The sequence below is a fragment of the Metarhizium brunneum genome, chromosome 4, assembly GCF_013426205.1.
Source record: "Metarhizium brunneum chromosome 4, complete sequence".
NCBI lineage: Eukaryota > Fungi > Ascomycota > Sordariomycetes > Hypocreales > Clavicipitaceae > Metarhizium > Metarhizium brunneum.
The window spans coordinates 1,245,410-1,271,490 of record NC_089425.1 but is presented as its reverse complement, the minus strand read 5'-3'; the positions used below and the strand labels follow the sequence as shown (position 1 = coordinate 1,271,490).

The window sequence follows — 26,081 nt, the reverse complement described above, 5'->3', positions numbered from 1 at the left end:
CGCCTGGCATTCAAACTTTCATGCCCACGCCTCGTACGGCATCATATTTCTCAATGCACAAAGCTCCTTGAACCAAGAACCAAGAGCTCGTCATGGCCCTTGTCGTCTTCCCACCAGTCCAACTATAGCAAGTCAGATTGTCAGATGCGTCGTCAACTCCATCTATTGCAGCCAATTCTATACAAGGCCTCAAATCCAGCGCCGTACGGCAGCAGTATGTACATGTGCGCATAAACCCATTCCCAAGACGTAACATCATGACCTTGCACCAGTCTCCGATACCTCGTGTACAACTCATTTAGCACCTTTATCCACCGGTTTCCCAGACAAAAGCTGAGACAAAACAAAATGAGTGACATCCTCATCCGCCCAGTAGCTCATGTGCGACGCAATCGTGTTGATCGGATTAAAGTCCAAGGCGCTTCTACATGATGTTAGCACGATACTCATCGGGCGCCATCGACGGCACACTTACTCCTGAATGCTATAGTCAACACGGCCGTTTCTGTTCAGCGCCCGCACCTTGGCCTCCTCTACCCGCAGCTTACGAGCCTTGCGCGACTCATCGTTAACATGAGCCATCTCCTCGTCCGGATGCATCGTGTCGTGCCGCTTTTGGAACGTCGAATACAACGTCTCCAGCTCGTCGTCAATAAGTGTCACCGAGTTACCATTGTCGCTCACACGACGTCCTCTGGCCGCCGCTTCAGCCAGCTGCCTCTTTCTTTCATCCGATAGTTCCGCCGCTTCCTGACTGCCAGTCGCCTCGCTCTTCTGGTCCCCATGGCGCTCCTCTGCAGCAAGACGCGCAACCTCCTCGTTGGTAATGCCAAGACTGCGGTTGAGTATGTTGCTTGCGATGCCGGCGCTTAGACTCGACCACAGGTCGCTGACGCTCTGGCCGACTTTGGCCCCGATGCCTGTTAAGCCCTGTGGCGCGACATTGCCAAAGATTCCCTTCTTGGTATACGGAAGGGCTTGCGGTTTCAGTGACGCCATGGCAGGGGAAATCAGCGGCTCCATTCTGTAGCTAATGGGATCGGATGGATGGAAGATGTTGAAGAGCTGCTCCGCTTTGGGTGATGACACCGACATGGGCAGACCGCTGATTGGAGAAATGCCATCCATGCCTGTACCTGCAGGCGCTGTCAGGAACGGATCATCAGTGTATTCGGGATTCATCGGGCTTGCTGAGGGCAAGCTATTTGGCGAATGGCGGCCAGCAATAGTCCTGACAACCGTTAGTGTCTGTCCAGCACCTCTTTACAACAAGCCATACGACCTACCTCCCCTTCAGCATTTGAAACAGGCCAACAGGAGACCCGAGGCAGAAGAAGTCAGAGGCGTCGAAATTGAACTCCAGCTCCTCGTCCTTTGGCCTGATTTCAGGTCGGTTGTGCGAGGGCCAGAATCGGAGCGGGTGGCGAGTTTCACCAGGATGCCTCTCCCTCTGACGGCAGAGAACGTCAAAGAAGATGGCAGATCCCAATGAGTGACCCATGAGGTGCACTTTTCCTTTAAACTCTGGGTTTCTCTCTCGGAAGAGTTTCAGAATTCGATTAGTCTCTGCCACAACAACCCTGGAAATCTCTTCCCTGTACGAGCTTTGATAGAGTAAAACATCGAGCGCGAGGTCCGAAATTAGGGATCTGGCAAAGGCAACCCCTTCCACGGTTATGTCTTCGAGTGAAGGGTCTGGTTGGTAATCAGTATACCATCTCTCAACAGCGTCCAATCGGAAATCTCACAGCTATCATCCTCATCTGTAGCATCGCCTAGATCGTGCTCGGCTTTTTTCTGCTGTTGCCTGGGAAACTCAATCAAGTGTCTCCAGCACACAGGAAGAACTTGCACTCTGCAGTTCCCGGGCCCAGCACCAAGCTCAGAGTTGAGTGCCTTCAAGTCTGCTGAGTTGCTGTACACAGACTTGGTAGTCTTGCGCAAGATGTTGACATCGTGGACAAAGTTTAAACTTTCCATGCTGTTGGGTAGTAAAAGTTAGCGTGCCGTGCAACATGTAACTCAGCAAGCAACATACCGCAAACCTAGTCTTTGTCCGATGCCATGAGTTACAAGAACTAAATGCTCAATTTCACGCCCCTGAGCCTCGCCATCCTGTGCATTGTAGTCGTCTTCTATTTCCTGCTCGTCGCGTTTTCTGATTTGTTCCTCGGTTTCTTCGGCGGTACGCCCTTCGCTCTCAATAAGGGAAGACAATTGCCGCTGCAGCTTTGCCTCCCGTTCCTGGGTCTCCTTCTTTACAACTTGGCTATATCCCAAGTCCTCTAACGAATCTCGTGTGGCGGGAGGAGCTGATCTTCTCTTCAGCAGTTTCTGCTGTCGTTCGTCTAGGCCCGGAATATCGGGATTTTCTTCCACAGGCTTCGCCTCCTCCTTGTCCTTGGATTTTTTAGGCTCAGAATACCCTCTAATCAATTTGACACCGCTCATGTAGCCACCACCAGCGAACCGTTCATACACCGAAGCAGCTACCCATGAGAGCATGCCATCGGTAGTCATCCAAGCGGTTTTTGAGTCCTCATATGTAGCGACATTGTTCATATAAGCACCAAATAGTCGATATGTTGGTGGTGGTTGCGGCGCCTGGGTGGTACCCGCCGGTAGCTTTTGTATGCTAGCTGTAGCTGTCGGGGACGTTTGGTCCGCCGCTGCGTGAGGTTTATCTGTTTTGGCAGACCCTGCAGTGTCCTTTACTTCAGACTTGCTTCGGGCTCGACCTGTGATTACCGTCAGCATGATTCAATACCCAATACCTTTGTCCACTGCATACCAGGAAACAGCCACGGTTTCGTTTTCAAGTAGCCCTGCTTTGATTAGGACACACACCACTCGACCTCCGATTAGTGTGAGCACTTACCTCTTCTAGCTGAGCTGCAAGGTTCTCTTCGCAAGGTCTCAGACCCGAGCCCTCCTGGAAGAACCAAGTGCCACGTCGTACTGGCCACAATCGTCAGCACAAATGTTCCATACCACGAGTTCAACAGGTTTCCAACCTTCATAAATTGGCCCTAACCAGTACACCGGCGCGAGTTCCCTCTCCTCAATGTCAAGATCAAACAGGTAGTCCTCGTTGACAGGAACCCGGGTATGGCCCCGATATGAGTCGTCAAGAGTGTCAGATTTATCCGACTTGGGTCGTTTTGAGGGCCTATTTTGAGAATCTCTGAGAGCGTCATGTTTTTCCTCTACCGCCTCCAAAAGCCTCTGATAGCGTGCTTCCGTCCTCCGCGAGTCAGACTCGGAGAATGGGGTAAACTTCTTCGGCCGAACAGGCGGTTTTGCTTCCTTGTCCTCCTTCTTCGGTCCCTTGATCAGCTTCGGTTTCCGTTTCGGCACCTGAGTCACGTCAGCCCCGAGACTTCATCCAAGCATTCGCATACCTACATCGGCCGCATGAAACCATTGCACATTTAGTGGCGGACAATCCTTGGGATACGTCCGGAAGCTCTGTCCATAGAATGGCGTTATGGCATGGTCGGCGGGAGCCGCTGCCTTGGGCGTAGCAGTCCCATCAGCCACGGCGGCCTTCCCTTCGTTCTTTTTGTCCTCCGGCGTGGGCGTCGCCGTGCGACTGCTCGACCACGGATAGATGACGTCGACCGCAGAGCTCAAGTAGGACTTTTCAGGTTTCTTATCGCCCGGTGCGGGAGGCATTTTCGGCGGGCGGGCCCCAAAGGACAGCCATGCGACGGGGTGTACGGTTTTCGCGGCAGCAAGAGGAAAACCAAGAGGCGGCTGGTGCTGGTACTGCGAGCGCAAGGCGCACCTGGCTCCAATGCGTAGCGCCAACGTCGTGAAGCTTGCCGCCCGAGAACGGGTCTGGCTGGGGCTGCGAGAGGCTGGCTGATACACGCGCAAACTAGGACGACGGGGAGCGTTGGGCGGTTTCAGTGTATTGCGAGGTCGAAAGGCGGTAAGGAAGCTTGTGGTGAAGCATCATTGACATAAGTCATATCTGGTCTGTCCTGACTGGCCAGTTGAACGACGTCACTGGGTCCGTACCTGCTTTTCGAGCTGGCATGTGCTTGGATCTGCGAGTCGCGACATCCAAAAACGGCGAGTGGGTCCTCGACGCCTGAGCAGTCTATTGGTCGTGCATTTGCATGTAAGTCATGGTTGGTTTTAAACATGCTATTATATTTTGTATTATTTATTTATATCATCTTTTATAGTCTTTTTATCATCTTTTATAGCACACTTTATAGTCCCTGCGTGCTTCGCGCCATCAGTCGTAAGCCATGCGACGGAATCAGGTTCTACCTCAAGTCAAGACACAAGCAGACGTTTGGCAGGGAAACTGAATCCTTTCTCAACTACCACTATAGTACCCACACAAAGTACAACAGCTATAATTGTCTTCAATTCACAACCCCGTCTCCAAGCAACCCCCATAATATATACCTAGGTAGTTTTCTTCAAGCCCCCTTAGCCCAGCCAAGGCGGTTTTTGCCATCATCATAGACGACAAACGAAGCCTTGAGAGCAACATCGCCAAAGATGCTAATCCCACCCAGCCACTCAGGGATGGTGCCGATGCCCAAAATTCCGCCCTGGCAGATAGTCGAGCCTTCCGCAGTGGGCGCGTAGTTGATAAACTCGCCCGGGATAGTAAACTTGGCGTCCTCGATGCCAAACGTAAAGTCGGGCAGCTTGGCATCGCAGGGGAAATTGTAGGCCTTCGAGTCGAGGAAGCCGCCCTGGGTCGTGACGCCTTTCACCCCAGACCAGTACGCATCGGACACGCTATTCGGAAGATAGACCGCCGTGGAGCCAGTGTCCGCGGTCCCCGTGATGCTGAGCTTCTCGAAGCTGCCACTGCCGACTTGGTAGCCGCTGGCTTTGAACAGACGGTGGCCCAAATCATCCGTAAAAGCAGGCGTGTAAGTAATATCGCCAGTGTATTGTGCCTTGTCAATGTATCCAAAGTTGTATGACCCATCTGCAAATTGTGTCAAAAAAGGCACATATCAGGGGGGGAGGACGGGGGAAGCAAACATACCAGCCTGGTGTCTGAGTCTCACGGTGAACAGCGGCTCCTTCAGCCGAGGCAAGATGTTGGAAAACCACGTCTTTTGCTTCGTTGGCGACACCGTGTTGCCCTTGTCGTACGCAAGTCCCAGTAGACCAGAGCTGGCCGTGTCCAGCGTGAACTGCTGCGAGACTTGGAGGGCAGACTCTACCGCCTGGTTCTGGATTTCAGCACCGCCTATTCGCACTATATCAGTGTACACGTCGCCACTGGAGGTGCTCTTGTCTCCATAGGCAATGCTCCATGTGTACTTGTCCAGCTTCTTGGCTGTAGAGCTGGCCGTGACATTCCACGACGTATGGCCCGTGGACTGGGCAGATGGGGTCTCGGTGCTGAACACCCACAAATCGCTGGAACCCGTGTCAAAGTCCAAGAGCAACTTTTGAGGCGGCGTGCCAACTTCAATCTCTGCGAGGTACTCTCTATCAAACTTGTACGGGGGGGAAGCAACGACGGTCCCGTTGGTGTCCTGCCGGCGCTCAAGGATCCGGGCAACGTCTCTGGATGCCAGCTTTCCGTAGCGCAGCGCCGTGCGAACCAACTCTACTGTCGTATCCGGCTTGAAATCCTGGTTGTATTTTGCCTTGACACTGAACGTCTCTCCGACAGAGGCTGGCGCAGCAAGTGCAGTGTTTATAGCTGCAAGGAGTGCAGAAGTCTGTAATGCGGTCTTCATGGTGTAGAAACACAAGCTCTAGTCAAGATATGAGATGTATTTGATGTCTGGTGTTTGTTATATATCTTCTTCTCAGACTGTGTCCGATGGGTAGCGGGCGCATTTATAGAAAAATCGCAGGCGAGGTTCGACTCCATGTTGGCGAATACAGCATTGCTTCTTTTCACACGATATGCAACGTTGACTGTGGTAGCTAGCTCTATTGAGCAGGTAAGTATGGCGTATTGATGTTATCCAGTTCTCTCGTCACCTGTATGCCTCGTGTTATCGTAACTACCTAATCGATCAGGAAGGTGAGCGTGAGATAGGTCGTACATGCGGAACTTGGCCGATTCCAAGCCTGTATAAGCGCATTCGCGGCCGGACGCTTGCGCTTGTGCAATTGGGTCAATATAACAACACACCGGTCAAAGCGCGATACCACGATGGCAGTGCTTCACCGAGAACCCTGTTGGGTCCGTTGCGAAATGGCAAGACAAGTGAATATCGTCAAACAACTGCCCATATACGGTAGTCACGCCAGTGCTTGCCTTTGGAGAAATCCCATTCATCAGTGAGCCCATCCAGCGTACTCGTGCCAACTCGTCACAAATCTATATGGAGTCGTGAAAGGTCCGGTAGGGCACTTGTCGGATACGAGGGCCCCATTTTGTGGTTCAATGTCTGGGCACTCTGCGGAGAGTTGAGGCCTTGCGCTACTATATGCCGGTGGTAGGGCCAATAGTGGGCGCCCGTCATTGTGCCATTTTCACTTTGTGCTGGCTCCCTTCTTCACTCGATTAGAACGGAAGCCAAAGGATCGTGACCCGCGTTCCTTGGCGCGTGGAGGTTTGTAATTGCCCACGTAAGGCTGGTCCTACGTTCAAACTAACCAAGTGATCGGCCAATGGCAGTGGGCGAGGCCTGGACCCTCTGCCGAAACTAGCAGGTGCCCGGATACTCGGCTCAATCAGACTAAGACTAGCGAGACAGAGCCGGTTTACTTGCCCAAATTGAACAGTCGGCCATAGTCGTCATTCACACCACAACATAACGCAACCTCAAGGTCACGGACGAGCCTTTACCGGAAGGTAATGAGAAATACGTGTAGTACATTACATTACGTTACATTGCCAATCTGTCTTTTTTTAAATGCTCTGTGGTGGTTAGAACTCAGCACGCTCCACTGCTCTGTATTCACAAGATACCCTGTAGTTACTAGTTACCATTACCAAATGCAGATGCAAGTCCCCAACATTGAAGCTCAACTTCATCACCACCAGCCCCCAGCAACCAACATCTAGCCAAACATAAACAGCGATCGAACCAGCCCCTCGTCCTCCCGGCCAAGCTCCTCAGAATTCGATCCCTCCAAAAACTCCCCCATGTCCTCCCCCGCCCGCTCCAAATACCACAGCCCAACCCCCATCATCTCATCAAACGCCTCGTCCTCCGCACAGGCATCCTGCGCGTAGTTGATCATGTCGCGCCCACTCAGCAGCAAGGCCGACCGGTAAAGCTGCGAATTCACATCCTCCGCTTCCATCGTGCACTTCAGCCCCGCCCTTTGACGGTACCCCTCGCAAAAGCCCCCGCACAGCCCTCTCACCAACTCGGTCAGCGTCGATTGCCCTGGCCGCCGGCGCGCGCTCACCAGGCGACAGTGCAGAATGGACAGAAACTCGGATACATCCCCATTGACGCCCCTGCCGTCTCGCGTGGCAAACTCCCAGTCGATAACAACCGGTCGGGGGCTGTCGTCTTCGCGCAGCGGCAGCATAATGTTCCCAAAGTTAAAGTCGCCGTGTACGAGACACGGGGGGTATATATACAGCGGGTTCTTGATGTCCCTAACCAGTCGCCGGTAATATACGTCTGCCTTGGGGGTGTTTCCCAAATACGTCGGGAAAATCTCCATGGCGAGATACCACACGACGTCGTCGGTCGACGATTGGGAGAGCACCTCTGCCGCTTTGGGGTCGGATTCAATCGCCAGAGAAGTTTGTCGGCTGTGCATGACGGCAAGCGAATCTCCCAGTATGTTTCCAATGCGTGCCACCTTGTTCTTTGTGTCTGGCGACGGGCCGTCCTCTGCCCAGAGTTCAATGCGCTCCCGGAGATTGACTACTTGGCCAAGATCTTCTAGCAGGAGAATAGATGCCTCGTCGCGCTTGTCTGTCATCAGCAAGTCTGCTTCTGTCCCCTCGTCGTGGCGTATGCATTTCGGTACACGCCACGATTCTGGGCTGGCGGCGTGCTCGGCGAGCAGGCCGCCCTCGTTCCAGAGAGTCATCATGACCTGCTCTACCTTTTGACGGTGTAATGAAAAAGGCTGCAGATTGCCGTCATCTTCGAAGAATGGGCTCGCATGCTTCAGGATTACGGATTGTGGTCCGGCTTCGCCTGATGTTTTTCTGGCGCGCAGTGTAGCGTTGATGGAACCGTGGGGCGTGCGTGCTGCTTCCCAGCGAGTATTTTGGTAGACGGATTCTAGATATCTTGCGTAATTGGGCCTGTCCATCGTGGAAGCAGTGCCAGTTCAATGGGCCGTATCTGAGAGAAATGGGACTATAAGAAGAAGCAGGTAAATTTTCATGATAATGGTGGAGAGAGACCAACTCAGATAAATGGCCGCCTTCAACGTGGTTATTATATCAAGTTGCCCGACTATAAAAGTACACTGAAAATATTTGATAGAAATGACCAACCTTTCTTTCTCCGCGTCTTATTTCCGGATTCGAGTATGAGTCTTTATGATATCAGTCTGATCCATTTTCGCTGTCTGCCGTGTGAGTCACAGCGTACATGCAGCCCAATTTCATTTGTCACCATAACCGAATAGGCAAGCTCGCACGGGCGTAATAAAGACGGCGGGCAACTCTTGGTATTAAATAAGCTGCATCTGCGTCTAACCGCTTTTTCATCAGACACAGAAAATACCTCTATCGTTGTATACAGCTTGGTCTTGGTACAAGAATATTAGCTCTCAATCTCTGTCGTCTAGGCTAGGTTTGAACTTGTCAACTATCTTCGCGCTGATTCTCTTGTTAAACATATCAACCCATTCACATGCTTCACTTGCTACGACCTCAGTCCTAACATCTATAAGCCTTCGGACAACATAGGGGATGGTGCCATTTCTGCAGTCATTGACCTATTAAACCCACCCAAGAGCCAAACCTCTCCTTCCGAGCCATCAACTATGCCACCCGCCTTGGCTCTAAACAAACTGTTTCAGGCTAATAATCCTATTTATTTCACAGCCGAAATGAACTTTGCAAGGAAGCACAGTTAATCTTTGGCTAATATCTACCTAGGTGCACATTAGCTCATCACAACGCTTTCGGGACGTCTTGGTACTATTCTTGCACCCCTTGAAGTATTCAGAACGGGTCTAAAATATGCATTTTGACCTTGACTAAATCACTCATCTTGCCTCTATACTATTTCAGAGATTAAACAAGGCGCCCACTGTCTGGCTTGCATCTTCCACGTCAGCCTCTAAACGCCGTTTTTGCCTATGCCTCAAGCCCATTCCCGACGCCACATTGTGTATCCGTTTTCATCATTGTCTGTTCTCTTCATCTGTCGTCAATAAGAACCAGGTAGCTGGGTGTCGGCCACCTCTGCTCCCTTGGCCACCTGCCAGCCTGTCAACTCCCCGGCCCACGTGTCTTTCCATTCACTCCCTTCGTTACTATGGTCTTGGTTCCGTTATTCGTAACATTTCTCATATACGCTGTATGGCCGTCACTCAAGGACTCAAAACACCTCCATCAAGCAACGCCGACCACACCTCTGGATTCTGCTGAGCAATAGTCTCCGCCACCCGGCCCTGGGAATCCCTCAGGCAGCGAACATCCCCATCGGCATCCACATTGATGCGTCCCAATCCGACACCCTCGGCCATCTGTCGGACCAGAGGGGGGAAAGCATCCGTAGAAATCCTAGACGACAGCCACAACAACGTCCACACAATCTCGTCCTGCTTATTCTCAACAGCCAAATGAAGGCCGCTCTTCATTCCTTCCAAGGGGTCCTGGTAGCGAATAATGCTTCCAGCATCCGCGCCTTGGTCGCTCGCGTCTCTCAATAAGTCGATGACGCCAGCAATGTCCCCCTCGGCGCACATGACGTGGAATGCCCTCGCAGGGCGCGCCTCGGGGTGAGCCTGAACATACGCTTCTTCGGTAATTGAAGCCATGATGTCGAGGTCCTTTTGCACGCCGCCCTCGTTGCTGTACTGGGCCAGGATAGCGGCGGCGGAAGCCTCGCGGAACTGAGTCGTCGAAGAGGCGCCGGCCTGGTTTCTCGGCAGATATATGTCACAGCTGGGGCATTTCAGAGATGTAGCTACCGTGGACGCTTCCTCCATGAGGCATTCCCTGCCCCGATGGTCAGTCGTGTTGGGAAACGAAAGCGTTCGGGATGGTGCGCGGGCTTACCAGTGGAAATGGCATCCGCAGCCGAGCTCCAAATCATCGGGGACAGTCTCTGCGGTTTCAGTGTCGTCATTGTCCGCGTCGTCGTCCAGCCGGAGGACGAGCGGCTCGTTGCAAACTTTGCAGGCTGACATTGTTGAAAGGAGCACTGAAGGGCTGAGAGCTGTGTTTCAAGCGTCTCTGAAACGTTGGACTGGACAGGAAGTGGTGTCGAGGTATTTTTAGAACAATCCAAAAATCTAACCGGCGGGGTGATCTGCTTGATAGTTCGTGTCTTAATCGATATGGCTAGCTTTGGTTAGAATTTATCCGTTTTTGGACGCGCCCAAGTCGAGTCGACGTTTAACTAAAATTTTAATTTTTTAAATTTTTCTTTGGCATCCAAGATTCCGACAAGTTGCTCAAGTGACGTCGATGGAAGTGGATTCGACATTAAGGGTCCAGCGACAACAATTTAACCCCCAATTTTTAACATCAGGCGCGGGCAACACACCGTGCACGCATATACATGGTCGTACCAGCCTGGTATTTATTTCCTTTACTCCGTACTCTTGTCATGCCTCTGCTGCCGCGCCATCCGTAATGTGCATCTTCCATGTCTGGCTTTTTTCGCAAATTACTCCGCAGGGTGTTCCGCAGGAAGGCTAAACCTCGTCGCCGTCTACAGCCGCGTCCAGCTATACAATCGCGGCCCATTCCACATCTTCCACTTCCAGTCCTCACAGCGGAGGATGGCATTTTTGAAAAGCTGACCGTCTCAGGAAAAAAATACGGCTTGTTTCATCGTCTGCCTCTGGAAATCCGTCGGATCATTCTCGCTGAAGCGTTCGGCTACCGCACCATCCACATTGACCTGGCCTTTGACCACCCGCTGGTAAGACGGCCGAGTCTCACAACTTCAACCAGCAGCTCGCCAGATGACGCTCGACACTGTGGCCTCGGAATCAGATTAGTCCCGGACACGTGTCAGCCGAGGCGTTGGCAATGGTTCGGCTGCGTATGCCACCGACGCGCAGAGTGGACGGCCGCAGAGCGCGAGAAAAACTGGTGGAACCTTGGTAGCACGATTGGGCTACATGACGACGAATGTATCAAAGGCACCGTCTGCTGGTGCAATACAGGAACGCAACAAGGTACTGGGAGCGACTCGTGCTTCATTGGCATCATGGGCTGGCTCCTGTCATGTCGCAGTGCTTGCGCCGAGGGCCTCGAGGCTCTCTTCTCGACTAGCACATTTCACATTTCCAGCTTGGACCTACTGCTTCACCTGCCCGAGTTGATATACCCTCGTTTCCTGCGGCAAATTACCAGCCTTGAGCTTCTCTGGGGCGATCACGAACGTTTCCTCGATCAACATCCCCTGGCCCAGGAGCTGTGGAATCCATCGACCGTGGAGCACGAAGAGGACAAGATACTGCGTAAATTGTGTCGAGGCATCTCGGAAGCGTGCCCAAACGTTCAAAAACTACACGTCTGCATACAATTCTGGGTGGTACCATCCGGAGACGAACATCCCGAACAGGACCGTCTTCCATATTTTCAGCGCAACGTCTTGGGCCCCATCGAAGACATGCTGCGCGGTCTTGGGCCTAGAGATGAATTCAATGTGACTATTCCGGGCGGAGTATGGCTTATGCTCTTTCACGATGAGTACGCTTTGCGAGGACACGAGCTAGTGTGTGAGTTGGATACTCCAGTCACTGGACGCTTTCAAAAGTCGTTGCGGGGAAGCGGATCGGATGATGAAGAGCTCAGCTATTGGATATGCAGTGGTTGGAATGATAGACTGTTGCTGATGCCCTCGCATTACTCGGAGTATGATAGATTTTGGGGCAGGCCACTGGCCTAAGACTAATCATGATGACTTGAGTCTGTAGAAAGAAGGCAGTGACTGATATTGCTAGTAAAAGCCCAAATATCGTGTGCGCCTAGTCCATCAAACACTTGGCTTGGATGTCGCAACTGTCTGGTGGGAGCAGAGCTATTAATCTTATAGTTGCCGGTAGGCATAATGTTGCTGACTAAAATATCGGTTGACCCTTGGCGTCAACAGGGTGCAAGCAACGTGTAACCTCGTCATGTTACCGCTGATGCAAGGCATGAGGTGCGTCACAATGTTTGCTTCTGCCTGGGCCAGTCTCTGGCTCTGCCACTCATTGCATAGCCTCTGCCATCTGGGACCTCCGAGCCCCGTCGCCTGCCAAGGCCAGGCCATGGCTGCCGCCTGACAGGGCCGAAAGGGCGAACCGCGGGCTGTAAAGCGACCAGCTCAGGCACGAAAGTACCTGCAAGTGGGGCCATGCTGTGCCGGGAAGTACTCAGGTTTACATCATGCCCCGCTTTGCCCACTTGACACACTTGCGCAGCTCCCGCGCATAACTGATGAGCATGCCTTTGTGTCTTTCAGCCATTTGAAGCCTTCCGTCGTCATCGTCACCACGCCATCTTCCCCTGCCTCGTCATCCTCTTCCGTCCTCTCCCCTCCTCCTCCCTTTCTCAAAAGAACAACAGGACTGCCCCCAAAACCCAAGCCGTTGCATTCCTCACATCTTCACTCAGCTTGTCACAGACTACAGGCTTCTTTCTCCCTCCGCCTATTCCGTGGGTTGGCCATCGCAACCCCTCAGCTTAACCCCCACCATGAATGTCCTCCAATTGCGAAAGTGCGTTTTTTTTTACCAACCCTGCTGTTTCTCTCCGCCATTGTATGTTGATGCGCTTTGCTAACCGCCGTCATTGCTGAATCCAGAAAATTCCCCCAGTTAGCAGATGAAATTACCTCGCTCTCTGGCAACTTCCAGCGTCTCGATATCGACGACAAGGGCTACTTGGACGAAGCTACCGCCATCAAGGCCACTCAACAGAGCGAGAATCAGCCATATGATGTGGTGCGACAGGCTCTCAGGGAAGTTGAGCTGGACTCTTCGCGGCGTGTAGAGCTTGAAGATTACCTCGGGGTGCGTCTTGTCCTACCATCCCTACACCCAACCGTCACTCAAAAATTCCTGTGCTCTGGTTCTATCCTGCCACTCCCAATATTCGCTAATCGCAAGCTCCAGCTCATTACCAAACTTCGCGACTCCTCGCCGGCTCAGAAGCGACTATCCACTGGCCCGCAGCCAGCTAGCCCCAGTGGCGTTGTAGCTCAACGCACTGGCGGGCGCGGACAAGGTCATGTATCCAAGAGCAGCGTCGGCGGCAAGATTCAGGTTCAAGGGTCCAGTGCAAACGTCACCCACACTATCGACGAGGATGAAAGAACCGAATTCACGCGCCACATCAACGCCGTGCTGGATGGTGACGCTGATATTGGCAGCCGGCTTCCCTTCCCCACCGATACCTTCCAAATGTTCGACGAGTGCAAGGATGGCTTGGTCCTGGCCAAGCTGATCAACGATAGTGTGCCTGACACCATCGACGAACGAATCCTCAACATAGCTGGCCGCAAGACCAAGACTCTCAATGCGTTTCAAATGACCGAGAACAACAACCTTGTCATTGAATCAGCCAAGGGTATTGGCTGTTCCGTCGTCAATATTGGTGCTGGAGACATCATTGAGGTCCGTGAGCATCTCATCCTCGGTCTCATCTGGCAGATTATTCGACGCGGTCTTCTGAGTAAAATTGACATCAAACTCCACCCTGAACTGTACCGCCTCCTGAGAAAAGGTGAGGAGCTTGAGAAGTTCCTCCGTCTGCCCCCGGAGCAGATCCTCTTGCGATGGTTTAATTACCACCTCAAGGCCGCTAACTGGCCCAGAAGGTTTGTCCATACCACCATGTACCTCAACTGGAAATCCTCTAACTCCTATCTCCGTAGTGTGAACAACTTCTCAGATGACATAAAAGATGGCGAAAATTATACCGTCCTCCTCAGCCAAATCGGCCGCGAGTACGGCTGTACGCGCGCGCCCCTCGACACAAGAGACAAGCTCCAACGCGCTGAACAAGTCCTTCAGGAGGCTGACAAACTCGGCTGCCGCAAATTCTTGACACCAAAATCTCTTGTTGGCGGTAACTCCAAGCTCAACCTCGCCTTCGTCGCTAACCTCTTCAACAACCACCCTGCTCTCGAACCCATCACAGACGAAGAGAAGGTAAAGGTCAAAGTGGAAGATTTCGACGCTGAGGGCGACCGCGAAGCCCGCGTCTTCACTCTCTGGCTCAACAGTCTTGATGTGCGGCCGCCTGTGGTCTCCTTCTTTAATGATATTGGCAACGGGTATGTCCTGCTCCAAGCCTTCGACAAGATTATCAAAGGCAGCGTGTTTTGGCGTGGCGTGCGCAAACCCAGATCCCTCGACAACGACCCCACCAAAAACAACAGTCCACAGATTGTCAACCCCGACGATGAGGAGTCCGAAAGCGAACATCTGGAGAGAATTCTTGACATGGAGCTTTTCCAGGCTCTCCAGAATACAAATCAAGTGATTGATATTGGTAAAAAGCATGGCATGATCCTCCGAAACACCGAAGGCTCCAATATTACAAGAGGCGATAGAACCCTTACCTTGGGATTCGTATGGCAGCTTATGCGCAAGGACATCAACGTAACTCTAGCCTCGCTCGCTCAGAAGCTTGGGAAAAAGGAAATGACGGACGAGATCATGGTCGACTGGGCCAACAAGATGGCTCACAAGGGCGGCCACGCATCTTCCATACGCAGCTTCAAGGACCGGTCCATCTCATCCGGTGTATTCCTTTTGAATGTGCTGAAGGGCATGGAGAGCAGCTACGTCGATGATGAACTTGTTACAGCCGGCGACAATGATGAGAGGGCCTACATGAATGCCAAGTTGAGCATCAGCATTGCCAGAAAGATGGGAGCGACTATTTGGTTGGTTCCGGAGGATATTTGCCAAGTTCGCTATAAATTGGTGACTTCTTTTGTTGGTAAGTCGAGAATTTCCTCACCGTGAGACCTAAGACACTTGGATTTTGGCTAATAGCATCTAGCTTCTTTGATGGCGACACATGAAAAGTTGTGAGTGTGATTTACCGGGCTACGATGAGCGTGGGATGTGTTTGAGAGAAAAAGCGCAGTTTAAGTGAAAATACATATATTATGCACTAGTTCAATTTCCTATATGTTCTGTACTTTCCATTGCCCAAGACCTTTTCCCGCCGGGAAACAAAAGCGCCTTCCATTTGTTGTCCATGCCCAAAAATGCTCCAAATCACATTTTACAAGATTAGATACAAGCTGCACAGTAGACTTGGACCCGTGAATATACCCAGCCAAAAAATTAGATTTCCTAGCGTTTTCTGGCCCTTTAGCCATTTTGTACGACTGAGTCGGACCAACTGTAGCTTGTGTTAGCTTTGCAATCAAAATTGAAACAAGACGACAAGCCAATACATACAGGTAGCTGACACATTTGCAAAACAAGCAAGTACCCCCTCAATTTATTGAACAAACACCACATGACGAGCTCGTGGATGCATGCGGACAAGAAAAAGGTTATCAGCGTGGCAGTATGTTTGTTGACTTTCATGGATGATATCGACGAGTGGTAGACGTGGCGGAGGAGGAAGACGTGTACGGGACGGTTCCAGTCGCGTGCGAATTGGTCCCAGGAGACTGCACCCGTTAGCTGGGGTGTTTATGCGGATAGAGGAACAGATGCAAACATACCGCTATTCCACCAGGCGTCGTAGAAACTGCGGTCAGCAAAATACGTGAGTTCGGCAAGGACGTTGAGGATGGTTTCCCAGATGAGATACCAGACGAGCTGTCGGGTTTTAGTTGCGAACACGGAGAGCACCGGTGAATATGCAACAGGTCACTACATGGAAGTCGGACGTACCAGATACTCCATCATGAATGGGAAGATGAGATCAAGCAAAAGCAGCGGAAATTCTCGAAATCGAGCGGCCAGCGGCAGTCCATTCTCCTTCATCTGCACCGTCTTCATTACCACGGGGTCTGTACAGGAGTTAGCCTCGTTGAGGGTGGCGAGAAAAGAGGGGGATGCTGTACATATGGAGTACTGTGCCACCTGGTTCATGACAAAAAGCACGCCAACCATGGCGACCAGCTTTTCGGCAACATATTTCCAACTGATTTCTTGAGAGCGCGGGTATTCCAGTTCGTAGACCAGCGTTGGCAGAGGTATCCATTCGTAATGACCCAAGAATGTCAGGTTGTTCGGATACGCCTTGTTTGGATCGCTGGCCGTTCCTCTGAGTTCGTCTGCCAATGCATCCACTTCCCACTTGATGATTCGTTCAAATACGGCGATTTGTTCGTCATTCAGAGGCTCACGCGAGGCAATCGCCTTTGCAATCCTGTCAATGTCTGTCTCTTCCGTTTTAGGTATTTGCGAGAGGGAATGGCGGCGTTCCATGGCAGTCGGAGGGACTCTGAGGTGGTCGATTGATAGGCTAGACACCTGTGGCACAGCAGATGATGGTTCCTCGGATGGATGGACAAGGTCGAGTTGCTTCAGTTTGGACAGGAGAAATAGGCGTTCCAAATAGACTGTTGAGAGATGGCCGTTGTAGAAGGCATAAGAGTGCTGCTTCATGAGCATGACAATGCCATGTAGCACGAAAAAGACGGTATGAGTCCACGGCCAGTCACGGACATGGGTCCAGGCGATAATGCCGGTGATGAAGAGGGTCTGCCAGATCTGCCGCTCTGGGTTAGTTGAATGTAGCCTCGGTCTTTGTACGTTTGAGGCCATACGTTTTGTATAATCCACCCACTTCGATCCCAATCGACCACGCGGTGGTATACCAACTTCTGAATGAGCCAGCTTACACCGGTGAGTCCACACATGATTCCATCCGAAAGCAGGAGCACAATTACTACCAAGACTAGTTAGCAAAAACAATAATTTCTCAAAAACGCTTTGTCTGCTTGCCCTACCATCCCGATGAAACATGGTCTTCATAATCTCGTTTGACCCCAATGGAGTGCCATGCGCTCTCCAGTTATTCACGGAAATCTTTAGGACAAATAGGGCCACAGCCAGCCAAAAGAGAGTATAGAAGCCATGAAAAGGACTATTTGCGGCGGCCGAATTATGGGGATCAAAGGCCGAAAACTGGTGAGTAAAAAAATGGTCACGGAACTTGCGCTTCAGTTTAGCTGCCTTGTCTGGATGTTTAGCCGTTTCCGAAGTCCGTCGAAGAAGCTCTTGGAGGGCCTGATCGTTTGCAGGATATATTCTTACTCCGCCTGCATCATCGCGAACTATGGTTGAGTCAATTTGTGCAGAGACGAGCCCCTTTCTGCCTATATGCCTCTCGTTCTTTGTCCTCTGCAACAGTTGCGGTTGCTGCTGCTGATGTTGTTGATCCTGGCCCCCGATGGCATATGCTGGGCGTACATTTTCATCGTAATCTTCTTCGCTGGGTGTTTCGGAAGCGGGTCCGGAGCTTTCCAGCGAGACGCCAGCCTCACGGAGAGCTTCGCCGAGAGACCTTGGCTGCGTCTGGCGAGGATGGTGATCCGGGGGGCCGCCGTTGACAGCATCCACATGCCGCGTGGGCGGGGCGCTGAGGGCCCGCTCATCTGGAGTCTGCGTCACGGTACTGTGCATAGCGCCAATCCTCATGATGATCCTCGTCGTTTGGGGGGGATGACAGAGAAAGGCGACTGTGCAAAGTTCGACTTTGCGTCAGCGCAACCTAGCGCATTGGAGGCCAGAAAGTGGCCCAGCGTGTATGATTTATCAAAAGTGGGCGTGATGGGAATGCCAGGCAACTTGAGCCCACCTGCAGGTCGTGCCTGCCGATTAGTATTCCAATGTCGGCAGCTGGTCTTGGCTTGTGTCTTGTATGACGTTGCCGTGGTTTGAGGAAGTACGATGCGGAAGCTGCGGGATGCTCCAAAGGCTAAGTTGTGTAGAGACTCTTGTTCTGAAGTTATGTCGTTAAATACGACGCCGCAATGGTACCAGCAGTGCTGTGGTCTTCGTGGCAGCAGCTTTTTTATATTTCACTCGGAAGGACTGGAAAAACTGCGATGATGTAGGGTCTCATGGTCTAGTGCCTCGTTTAAACATGTACAGTCGGCAGTCGGAGGTTGTGGTATTCTGCGGTGTCCGAGCTGGAGCTTGGGATCCGAGCAACCCGTGAACTTGGCAGGTTGACAGAACCAAAATAACTGGTAGAGTGCTAACTTAAAGCTCCGCACGATCCCGAACCTAACATATATCCCCGATTATTCATAATCCCCGCGAAAACAATCCACGCTCGCGCTGTGGATTATTCGTGTCCGTCGGACTGTTGCATTGTCCGTCTTCCCTGCGTCCAGCCTGTGTAAGTCATGATTCAATGTTGCAAGTTTCGACATCGCCGGTACTCCCAACTTGGAGAGTACTTGACGCTTCTGTGGATCATGTCCGGTTTGGCCGCGAGCGTTTATTCACAAACGGGCAGCAAATTACTGCCCGTAAATGATTTCTACATTTTTAATAACAGAATTTTACAGATGGAAATTTTAAATGATACATTGCATGCCGAAATTCACACTTTCCAACGCCTTTTTTTTTTTTTTTTTACATTCTGTAACGTGCTTCAATGTTGGCCGTTCAATGTACACCCGATGACATCAACTTGACGGGCTTCCGCTGCAAGACTCGGCAACCAGTCAGGCGACACGGCTCCACTTTTCGCCTCGATGATTACGTCAGCAGGCAAAACTTTACAGCCAATCTTGTCGACACTGATACTTTGCTTCACCACTCCGCCAACCACGGCTGAACCATACACTCTGCCAGCCTCATCAGCGGTTGCATCATCATCGACTTCTGCTTCTCCAATTGGCGCATTGTCCAGAACTGTTCCGTCAGTCCTGCAATCCTAGCTCTAGATCTATAGCCCGCTTCTCCAACTGCCTCAACCGCAGCACCCACAGCAATCATGTCTCGCGGCGGCAACACCCTGTACGTTACCGGCTTCAGCCACGGCACCCGCGCTCGCGATCTCGCCTACGAGTTCGAACGGTATGTCAACCACGCTCACGCTCTTCGCCTTCGTTGCCGTCCTCCGTACCTCGCCTCTCCGTCCACCACCCCGTCCTGTCTCGCCGACGAGAGATAGATCCTCCCGGCATCCCGTCCTCTTGCCTAGGCTCGGTGTCGCTCCAGATCAGCCCCCGTCGTCTCGTCGTGCCTCCGTCTTCGTCGCAACCGCCTACCCGCCCCAATTTGTCCCTCCCCATGCTCTCTCCCACCTCTTTCACGTCGGTCGTCGGTATGCTAGCTCGCCTCGAGAAGCGCTCTTCGTTCGGGTCGATTTTTAGCCTGCACCTCGGCGCGTGCAAGTGATACGTTTTCTGATATCAGCCCTCGGTGGCCAAGCTCGATATCGAATTTATCAACCAGAGTGTCTAAGCGTACGTTATTCTACTGATGAAATACTGACAAGATGTTACTTTAGCTATGGACGTCTAGTTCGGTGCGATATTCCAGCTCCGAGATCTTCATCTAGCCGACTGTAAGTTTGACACGGTACTCTTATTTTTGTTTTCTACCACGGCACATATACTTACGTTTTGCGCCAGCTTCGCCTTCGTCGAGTATGAGGATCGACGAGACGCCGATGATGCTTACTATGAGATGCATAACAAGCGTATCGGTCGTGACGATATCCTGAAAATTGAGGTACGTATTCCGTCGTGATTGCCTTCGAAGAAATACAGGACATTTTTCTAACACGGCGCAGTGGGCCAGAACTCCTCCTTCAGCATCATGGCGATTCGAGTCCGGTCGTGACCGTGACCGTCGCGGTGGTGGTAGCGGCAGCGGCAGCGGCAGTGGTGGCGGCCGATCTCCTCGTCGTGGCCGGTCCCCGTCTCCTCGACGGAGTACACGAGACTACTCTCCGCGCAAGGATGACCGCCGTGACCGTGACCGCGACTACGACCGCGACAGCCGTCGAGATCGCGACCGCTCTCGCAGCCCCGATACTCGGTAAGTCCCAAGTACGTCTATTCAAACATGAAGCTCGAGTGGCTAATTCTTGCCCTGCAGCGACCGCGATCGTGATGCTAAGGACGACCGTGATGATCGTGACCGCCGAGAAAACGGAACCAACGGCGATGACAGAAAAGGTGAGCGCAAACGATGGCGAGTTGCCCTCACGACACTGGACAAGACGCTGACACGACGTAGGCGACGATAGCCCTCCTCCTGCTCGCGACGATGATCTTGATGTGGCTGAGTAGACAGAAACAGCTTGGTAACAAATCAATCCAGCGCCATGATCGGAGTTATTTTGTCGGGTATTTTGATGGCATCCTTATTCCCTGATGTCTGCGCACCGCGACACGATTGTTATCCATTCCCCCGTTTTCCCCACTCATGGTTCTGTATTGTTCTAGTTTCCAATCGGTCGATCGAGACGGAAATATAGCGTCGTAGAAAACTTGGCGAGCTGTGGCATACTGGTAATGCCACCCACAAGATGCTTGTTCGGCTTTAAAAAAATATGTAGGGACAAGGCCGAGGCTCGAAAGCACATCTCAGGCTAGTTAGAAAGTGATTTGTACGGATAGGCTTATACTTGACATTGAATTTAATTGACCAGGCTACAACAAATAATCTGTGTTGGATGCGAATGGTGTACTACTACGATGCAGTAGTTGATTCCGTCCGCTGGAGATCAACTGATCTGGCATTGCGGCCGTGAAAACTGCCTTGCTCACATTTACGATGGTGTGATAGGTTGTAAATTGGAAGTATGAGGTTGGAATGTCGTCTCAGCAATCACGGCCTCGTCTGAAACAGTAGTGGCACCAAACACTATCGATAGTCACACGGACATCCCGAGAGAGGGCCGGGAGCTCGCTCGCTTGACGATTTCCTGAGATGGACAACTACTACCACTCCGTATATACTGGCCGAGATGAGGGTCTGGTGTCGGCCAGGGCAGGCGTTGGTGCTGGCCCGGAATTCCATTGGTATGGCGGGCGCATGTATAAAAATGAGGCGAACGGACAGAGTGTAGAAGGGAGCTCGGATGTGAACAGACCCAGTGTTTCCAGGTCTTGGAGCATCAATTGCCGTTATTTCGCAGCAATGCTAATGGCTTTGTTTTACTCGATATAAAAGATAAACTGAGGGGCTCGGCTGATGCGAGCTCGGCTGATGCTGGCTCGCTGGCTCGCTGGCTCGCTGGCACAAGCTGAGTCCGTGACTGGTCGAGGCCCTTCAATGTTCGCTCATTGAGGTGACAGCCCTGTGGATCGTTTCTAGAGCTGGCGCTTGGCTTTCAGCGTTGCTGACATGTCAACAGCGTGTCAACTCGCTTGTTTGTCCCCCATTTAGAGACACGCATTGTCTTGAGTGTTGGCTTTGGCTATGAGGCTCAGACATGTTGGTGCAGGTGATGCGAGCACTCGAGGTCAACTGGTGCTCAGTCTCAGTGCTGGCTGACCGGGTCCACTTCCAGCGGCACCTGGGCGCTCCAACGCAGCCGTTGACCGTGCAGACTGGTCTGGTCAATGCAATTTGATGCGGTCTGGTTGCTGAGCTGGCCCGTAAATGTCCACTAATAGCCACGAGCACGCAACATAGCCGCTACAACTGTAATCTGCCAAGCCTAGTGCTCACGCCTGGCCCGCCAATCCCTCAGCCTCCTTCCTGGCCCTCCCTTCCCGCGTGTACCACGACGCCTCGACAACCCGGACTTTGATGACTCTTCCCATTTTTTCCCCCTGTCGACTGCCCTCGGTATTCTTCATCGACATACCTGCACCCAAGCGCGAAGACAGGATTTCTTTGCAACCTGGTCCGCAGAGCTTTAACCCGGACATTTCATCGCCACCAGCATCGCAGCATCGGCGCATCGCTCACCGTCCGCGGAATCAAAAGTAGCTGTACCCCGTATCCACCACTCACGAGAACCAACACACTCGACGATACCCGCTTCTCGCACTCTCCACTCTACCACAGCAGAAAACCCCAACGAGGCGGCTTGTCCTCCTTGAAATTCATAGCATGCTGTCGATGCCCTCGTCTTCAAGATCATAGCGACCTGCTTTCTGCTGCTATTTCACATCGTCCTCGCAGCGCTCGACTGTCCAAGCTCCGCCACCGTCGCTCCCTCCGAAACGTGACCCATCGGGGATCTTGACCCAACGGAAACTCATCGCCTCGGAAGCGTTCCCCCTCTCCTTGATCGCAGTCGATGCCAGCTTGCCAGGCGATACGGGGGATTCAGGCTCAGTGATTTGGGGAAGGGTCTGTGATACCCAATTGGGTTTGGCAACAACTCGATTTTGCAGCCGCTTTCGATTTTCTTCTCAAAGGGTCATTCCTTGGCCATTGCCTGTGTCACACAATGTCTGCGGTGAAGGGATCTCAGTTGCAATCGCCGTCACCGGCTCCGCTGAACCCCCAGATGCAGCCTTCCGACACCGGCCTTGCCCGACCGCAGGCCGTCCCTGCTCCTGATCGATTTGCTGGGTTCAAGGAGAGGATCTCACAGCCTGTTATCGCAGCGTTTTGCGCGGGCGGTATTGCCGGTGCCGTCTCGAGAACAGTCGTCTCGCCGCTCGAGCGGTTAAAAATCCTGTTGCAGATACAGAGCGTAGGACGGGATGCCTACAAGTTGTCTGTTGGGCAGGCGCTGGCAAAGATGTGGAAGGAGGAGGGATGGAGGGGCTTCATGCGCGGGAATGGAACGAATTGCATTCGCATCGTGCCTTATTCTGCTGTGCAATTTAGCAGCTATAACTTTTACAAACGGGTAAGCAGTTGTTATGGCGGCTACAGGGAATAGATGGACAAAGTCGGTGAATGCTAACTCGTTTCGGGGCGGCAGAATATCTTCGAATCGTATCCAGGACAAGATCTGGCTCCCTTTACCCGTCTGATATGTGGTGGTATCGCCGGCATTACCTCCGTCTTTTTCACATACCCCCTTGATATCGTTCGAACGAGACTTTCTATTCAGACGGCCAGCTTTGCAGAGTTGGGATCAAAACCTGCACATATGCCTGGCATGTGGGCCACCATGGCTCAGATGTACAGGACCGAGGGTGGCATGAAAGCATTGTATCGTGGCATTATCCCGACTGTTGCAGGTGTTGCTCCATATGTACGTACTTGCACCAACCCCTAAAACTTGTCGCATGCAGAGCACTAAACAAGTGTGTGAAGGTCGGTCTAAACTTCATGGTCTATGAATCTGTCAGAAAATACTTAACCTATGATGGGGAACAAAATCCCAGCGCATCAAGAAAACTATTGGCAGGTGCCGTCTCCGGAGCTGTTGCTCAAACATTCACCTATCCATTGTACGTCGAATCCAATGCGCTGTATTATAAGTGGCCACGCATAGCTAACTCAGTCAGTGACGTCCTTCGACGACGTTTCCAAATCAACACTATGTCCGGCATGGGATACCAATACAAAGGCGTTTTCGACGCCATCCGAGTCATTGTCGGCCAAGAAGGCATCCGCGGCCTCTACAAAGGCATCGTGCCCAACTTGCTCAAGGTTGCTCCCAGCATGGCCTCGAGCTGGTTGAGTTTCGAAATGACACGCGACTTCCTGACTGGCCTAAAACCAGAAGTGAGCCAACAGGCCTTGTAATAAAGCATGTACAAACTAAGACCTTTGGAGAACGAAAAAAACAAAACACCATGGGAAATGCCTTCACATGGGTGCGGTCTCAAACATATATATCCATCCCTTTTATTTCAACCATTCCATCTTGCCTTGGCCCCTACATTGTCCAAATTTTTATTATTTTGGTTGTTCACTTTGTTCAGTATATTCACACTTTTTTGACCCGAACCCTTTTGTTGAGCTGGCATTTTGTTTTGGGCGGATGTTTCATGTTAGAAGAAAAGCTGCTGGGATCATGGGTAAAATCACATGGGGGATAAAGATGGCTATTTGCGGCTGAAAAAAAAATCAAGACTCAGACTCGATCTAGATATCTAGACCGAAGGCCCGTAAGGGAAACCATGATGGCAGGGGGTTATACGAGTACGGGCAGAATCCGACGTGGATAGACGGAGCCTGGAATAGACGAGCAACCTGCTCATGCGATGACATCGATAAATGCTGGCCGTTAGCTTCATGTGTGTCCGGGTGATGCTTAAGGTCACTGAGAAGAATCGGAGTCCATCTTTTCAACCAATACTTGGCTCATGTAGCCAAAGAAAGACCAACACTGCAGGTTGATCTAGCACGGGTTGTAAACAGCTCTTCATTACGTAGCGTTATGCTCTATATCCGCCCAGATAGCCGTCCAGCATCCTCGACAATTCCACCTGTTTCAAGACGAGCGGCTCCACATTTGAAACCAGGCACAAGTCGCAAGTCACCAGCCCACTCACGTGTGGCCTTGCAATTCTCCAAGCTGCATGCAAACCCTAACTGCCTCTACTCACCGCCCCTTCCCTCCCGCCCTGTCAGCCAATCACAACCCCGCACGACTCCCAAGCCCTGAATTTTCTCGAAATACCTCTACGCTCGTCTGCGCGCAAACTCCAACCGAAGATCCCCATCGCCAACTGAACACCAGCGACCACCGCCGCCATGGGTACGTGAAAACACCATTCGATTAGCCTGTGTATGCGAGTGAGAGAGGTCACTGCGTCAATTACATCCTTCTATTTGCGAAGGGAAATTGATTGCGTGCCTCTTCTTGCGGTCGAGAGCGCCTCCCGGTCGAGAATTTTCCACCACAAAAATTGTCAATTTTCTCTGCCAACTACGTTCTCCTGAAATATGGATGCGATTGGACTGTCTGAGAAGAGACGATTTGGAATTTTTCTCAACACCGGGAGATGACGGCTTTCTTTTCAGAGCATGCTTGGAATAAATGGCTGACGATGGAAAACTTTCTCACCTTCAGGTATCGATCTTAACCGCCACCACGTCAAGGGCACTCATCGCGAGAACCCCAAGAGCGACAATGTCTACCTCAAGCTCTTGGTGAAGCTCTACCGCTTCCTGTCCCGTATGTTGCTCTCTCCATCCCGAAGCTCCTAACAACCCTGTGACTTGAAGGGCATAATTTTTTGGCGTCCAAACACCAAGGTCTCCACGAGTACGGGAAGCCGCATCTGACAGTTTTACAGGCCGTACGGATGCAAACTTCAACAAGGTCATTCTCCGACGCCTGTTCATGTCCAAGATCAACCGCCCTCCTGTCTCGCTGTCTCGCATCGTCGGCAACATCAACAAGGAGGGTGAGAAGCGCACCGTCGTCGTCGTCGGCACCGTCACCGACGACAACCGTCTCTTGACCTTCCCCAAGGTCAATGTCGCTGCTCTGCGATTCACCGCCACTGCCCGTGCCCGCATTGTCAAGGCCGGCGGCGAGGCCATCACCCTGGATCAGCTTGCTCTGCGTGCCCCTACTGGCAGCAACACTCTGACCCTGCGTGGCCCCAAGAATGCTCGTGAGGCTGTCAAGCACTTCGGCATGGGTCCCCACAAGCACAAGGTCAGTATCTTTTCCTCGGTGCTCCGCACCTCGATTCTTTGGGTATACCTGGTTTTAGTTTTTTGCATTAGCAGAAAATTATGAACTGCAATGGTTGTTACTCCCAGCCTTGAAAACGGCGACTAACTCCCCTTGTAGAAGCCCCATGTTGTCTCCAAGGGCCGCAAGTTCGAGCGTGCTCGTGGCCGAAGACGCTCTCGCGGTTTCAAGGTTTAAAGCGGTTAGGTAGATGGAACGGAGGTGAAAATATCCTGTGGTCTGTGCCGTGTGAGGTGTGCGGCAGCGAATGGGAAGGGACGCCGGTTAGGCTTAGTAAATGGATCTTTGCATGGAACAGGCGTGTCTTGGTATCTCACGACAAAATACATGACTTTGCGCATGCTGGCTCTCAATGCAAGTGTGATTTTTCTCCGTGACCAAATTCTTCATATGTTCTCCACGCAAAGTGTGGTGGAATCGTCTCAATATCTTACATGACTGGGACTCCCTATGTAAAGTCTCACTCGTACAGCGAGAA

General features: G+C 52.0%; 10 protein-coding genes across 10 annotated transcripts; 5 read left to right on the top strand and 5 right to left on the bottom strand.

The window, feature by feature from the left end:
- Positions 1–294: 294 nt before the first annotated feature.
- G6M90_00g070420 (uncharacterized protein) lies at positions 295–3,675 on the bottom strand (the record flags this gene model as incomplete). Its single annotated transcript, XM_014685150.1, has 9 exons — positions 295–424; positions 476–1,231; positions 1,287–1,695; positions 1,749–1,981; positions 2,039–2,738; positions 2,792–2,825; positions 2,879–2,958; positions 3,015–3,357; positions 3,406–3,675. The coding sequence occupies 9 exons, from the start codon at positions 3,673–3,675 to the stop codon at positions 295–297; spliced, it is 2,955 nt and encodes a 984-aa protein (XP_014540636.1).
- Positions 3,676–4,436: 761 nt separating this feature from the next.
- On the bottom strand, positions 4,437–5,726 carry G6M90_00g070410 (uncharacterized protein; the record flags this gene model as incomplete). Its single annotated transcript, XM_014685151.1, has 2 exons — positions 4,437–4,960; positions 5,021–5,726. The coding sequence occupies 2 exons, from the start codon at positions 5,724–5,726 to the stop codon at positions 4,437–4,439; spliced, it is 1,230 nt and encodes a 409-aa protein (XP_014540637.1).
- Positions 5,727–7,005: 1,279 nt separating this feature from the next.
- On the bottom strand, positions 7,006–8,226 carry G6M90_00g070400 (uncharacterized protein; the record flags this gene model as incomplete). The annotated part of the gene is made up of 1 exon (XM_014685152.1): positions 7,006–8,226. One exon carries the CDS (start codon positions 8,224–8,226, stop codon positions 7,006–7,008), a length of 1,221 nt encoding a protein of 406 aa, XP_014540638.1.
- Positions 8,227–9,459: 1,233 nt separating this feature from the next.
- On the bottom strand, positions 9,460–10,281 carry G6M90_00g070390 (uncharacterized protein; the record flags this gene model as incomplete). The annotated part of the gene is made up of 2 exons (XM_014685153.1): positions 9,460–10,090; positions 10,151–10,281. The coding sequence occupies 2 exons, from the start codon at positions 10,279–10,281 to the stop codon at positions 9,460–9,462; spliced, it is 762 nt and encodes a 253-aa protein (XP_014540639.1).
- A 461-nt stretch (positions 10,282–10,742) lies between these two features.
- G6M90_00g070380 (uncharacterized protein) lies at positions 10,743–11,996 on the top strand (the record flags this gene model as incomplete). Its single annotated transcript, XM_014685154.1, has 1 exon — positions 10,743–11,996. The coding sequence occupies one exon, from the start codon at positions 10,743–10,745 to the stop codon at positions 11,994–11,996; it is 1,254 nt and encodes a 417-aa protein (XP_014540640.1).
- Positions 11,997–12,787: 791 nt separating this feature from the next.
- SAC6 (Fimbrin) lies at positions 12,788–15,135 on the top strand (the record flags this gene model as incomplete). Its single annotated transcript, XM_066130933.1, has 3 exons — positions 12,788–12,810; positions 12,897–15,040; positions 15,104–15,135. The coding sequence occupies 3 exons, from the start codon at positions 12,788–12,790 to the stop codon at positions 15,133–15,135; spliced, it is 2,199 nt and encodes a 732-aa protein (XP_065987074.1).
- Positions 15,136–15,331: 196 nt separating this feature from the next.
- Positions 15,332–17,709, bottom strand: ARE2 (Sterol O-acyltransferase 2; the record flags this gene model as incomplete). Its single annotated transcript, XM_066130932.1, has 7 exons — positions 15,332–15,451; positions 15,511–15,728; positions 15,783–15,879; positions 15,955–16,073; positions 16,128–16,779; positions 16,836–16,957; positions 17,019–17,709. 7 exons carry the CDS (start codon positions 17,707–17,709, stop codon positions 15,332–15,334), a joined length of 2,019 nt encoding a protein of 672 aa, XP_065987035.1.
- A 1,309-nt stretch (positions 17,710–19,018) lies between these two features.
- On the top strand, positions 19,019–20,324 carry srp1 (Pre-mRNA-splicing factor srp1; the record flags this gene model as incomplete). Its single annotated transcript, XM_066130931.1, has 6 exons — positions 19,019–19,101; positions 19,538–19,594; positions 19,662–19,761; positions 19,823–20,070; positions 20,131–20,210; positions 20,272–20,324. The coding sequence occupies 6 exons, from the start codon at positions 19,019–19,021 to the stop codon at positions 20,322–20,324; spliced, it is 621 nt and encodes a 206-aa protein (XP_065986967.1).
- Positions 20,325–22,441: 2,117 nt separating this feature from the next.
- Positions 22,442–23,697, top strand: G6M90_00g070340 (uncharacterized protein; the record flags this gene model as incomplete). The annotated part of the gene is made up of 4 exons (XM_014685157.1): positions 22,442–22,849; positions 22,925–23,200; positions 23,263–23,399; positions 23,457–23,697. 4 exons carry the CDS (start codon positions 22,442–22,444, stop codon positions 23,695–23,697), a joined length of 1,062 nt encoding a protein of 353 aa, XP_014540643.1.
- Positions 23,698–24,651: 954 nt separating this feature from the next.
- RPL18 (60S ribosomal protein eL18) lies at positions 24,652–25,780 on the top strand (the record flags this gene model as incomplete). Its single annotated transcript, XM_014685158.1, has 4 exons — positions 24,652–24,655; positions 24,971–25,075; positions 25,197–25,564; positions 25,703–25,780. The coding sequence occupies 4 exons, from the start codon at positions 24,652–24,654 to the stop codon at positions 25,778–25,780; spliced, it is 555 nt and encodes a 184-aa protein (XP_014540644.1).
- Between the last annotated feature and the right edge of the window lie 301 nt (positions 25,781–26,081).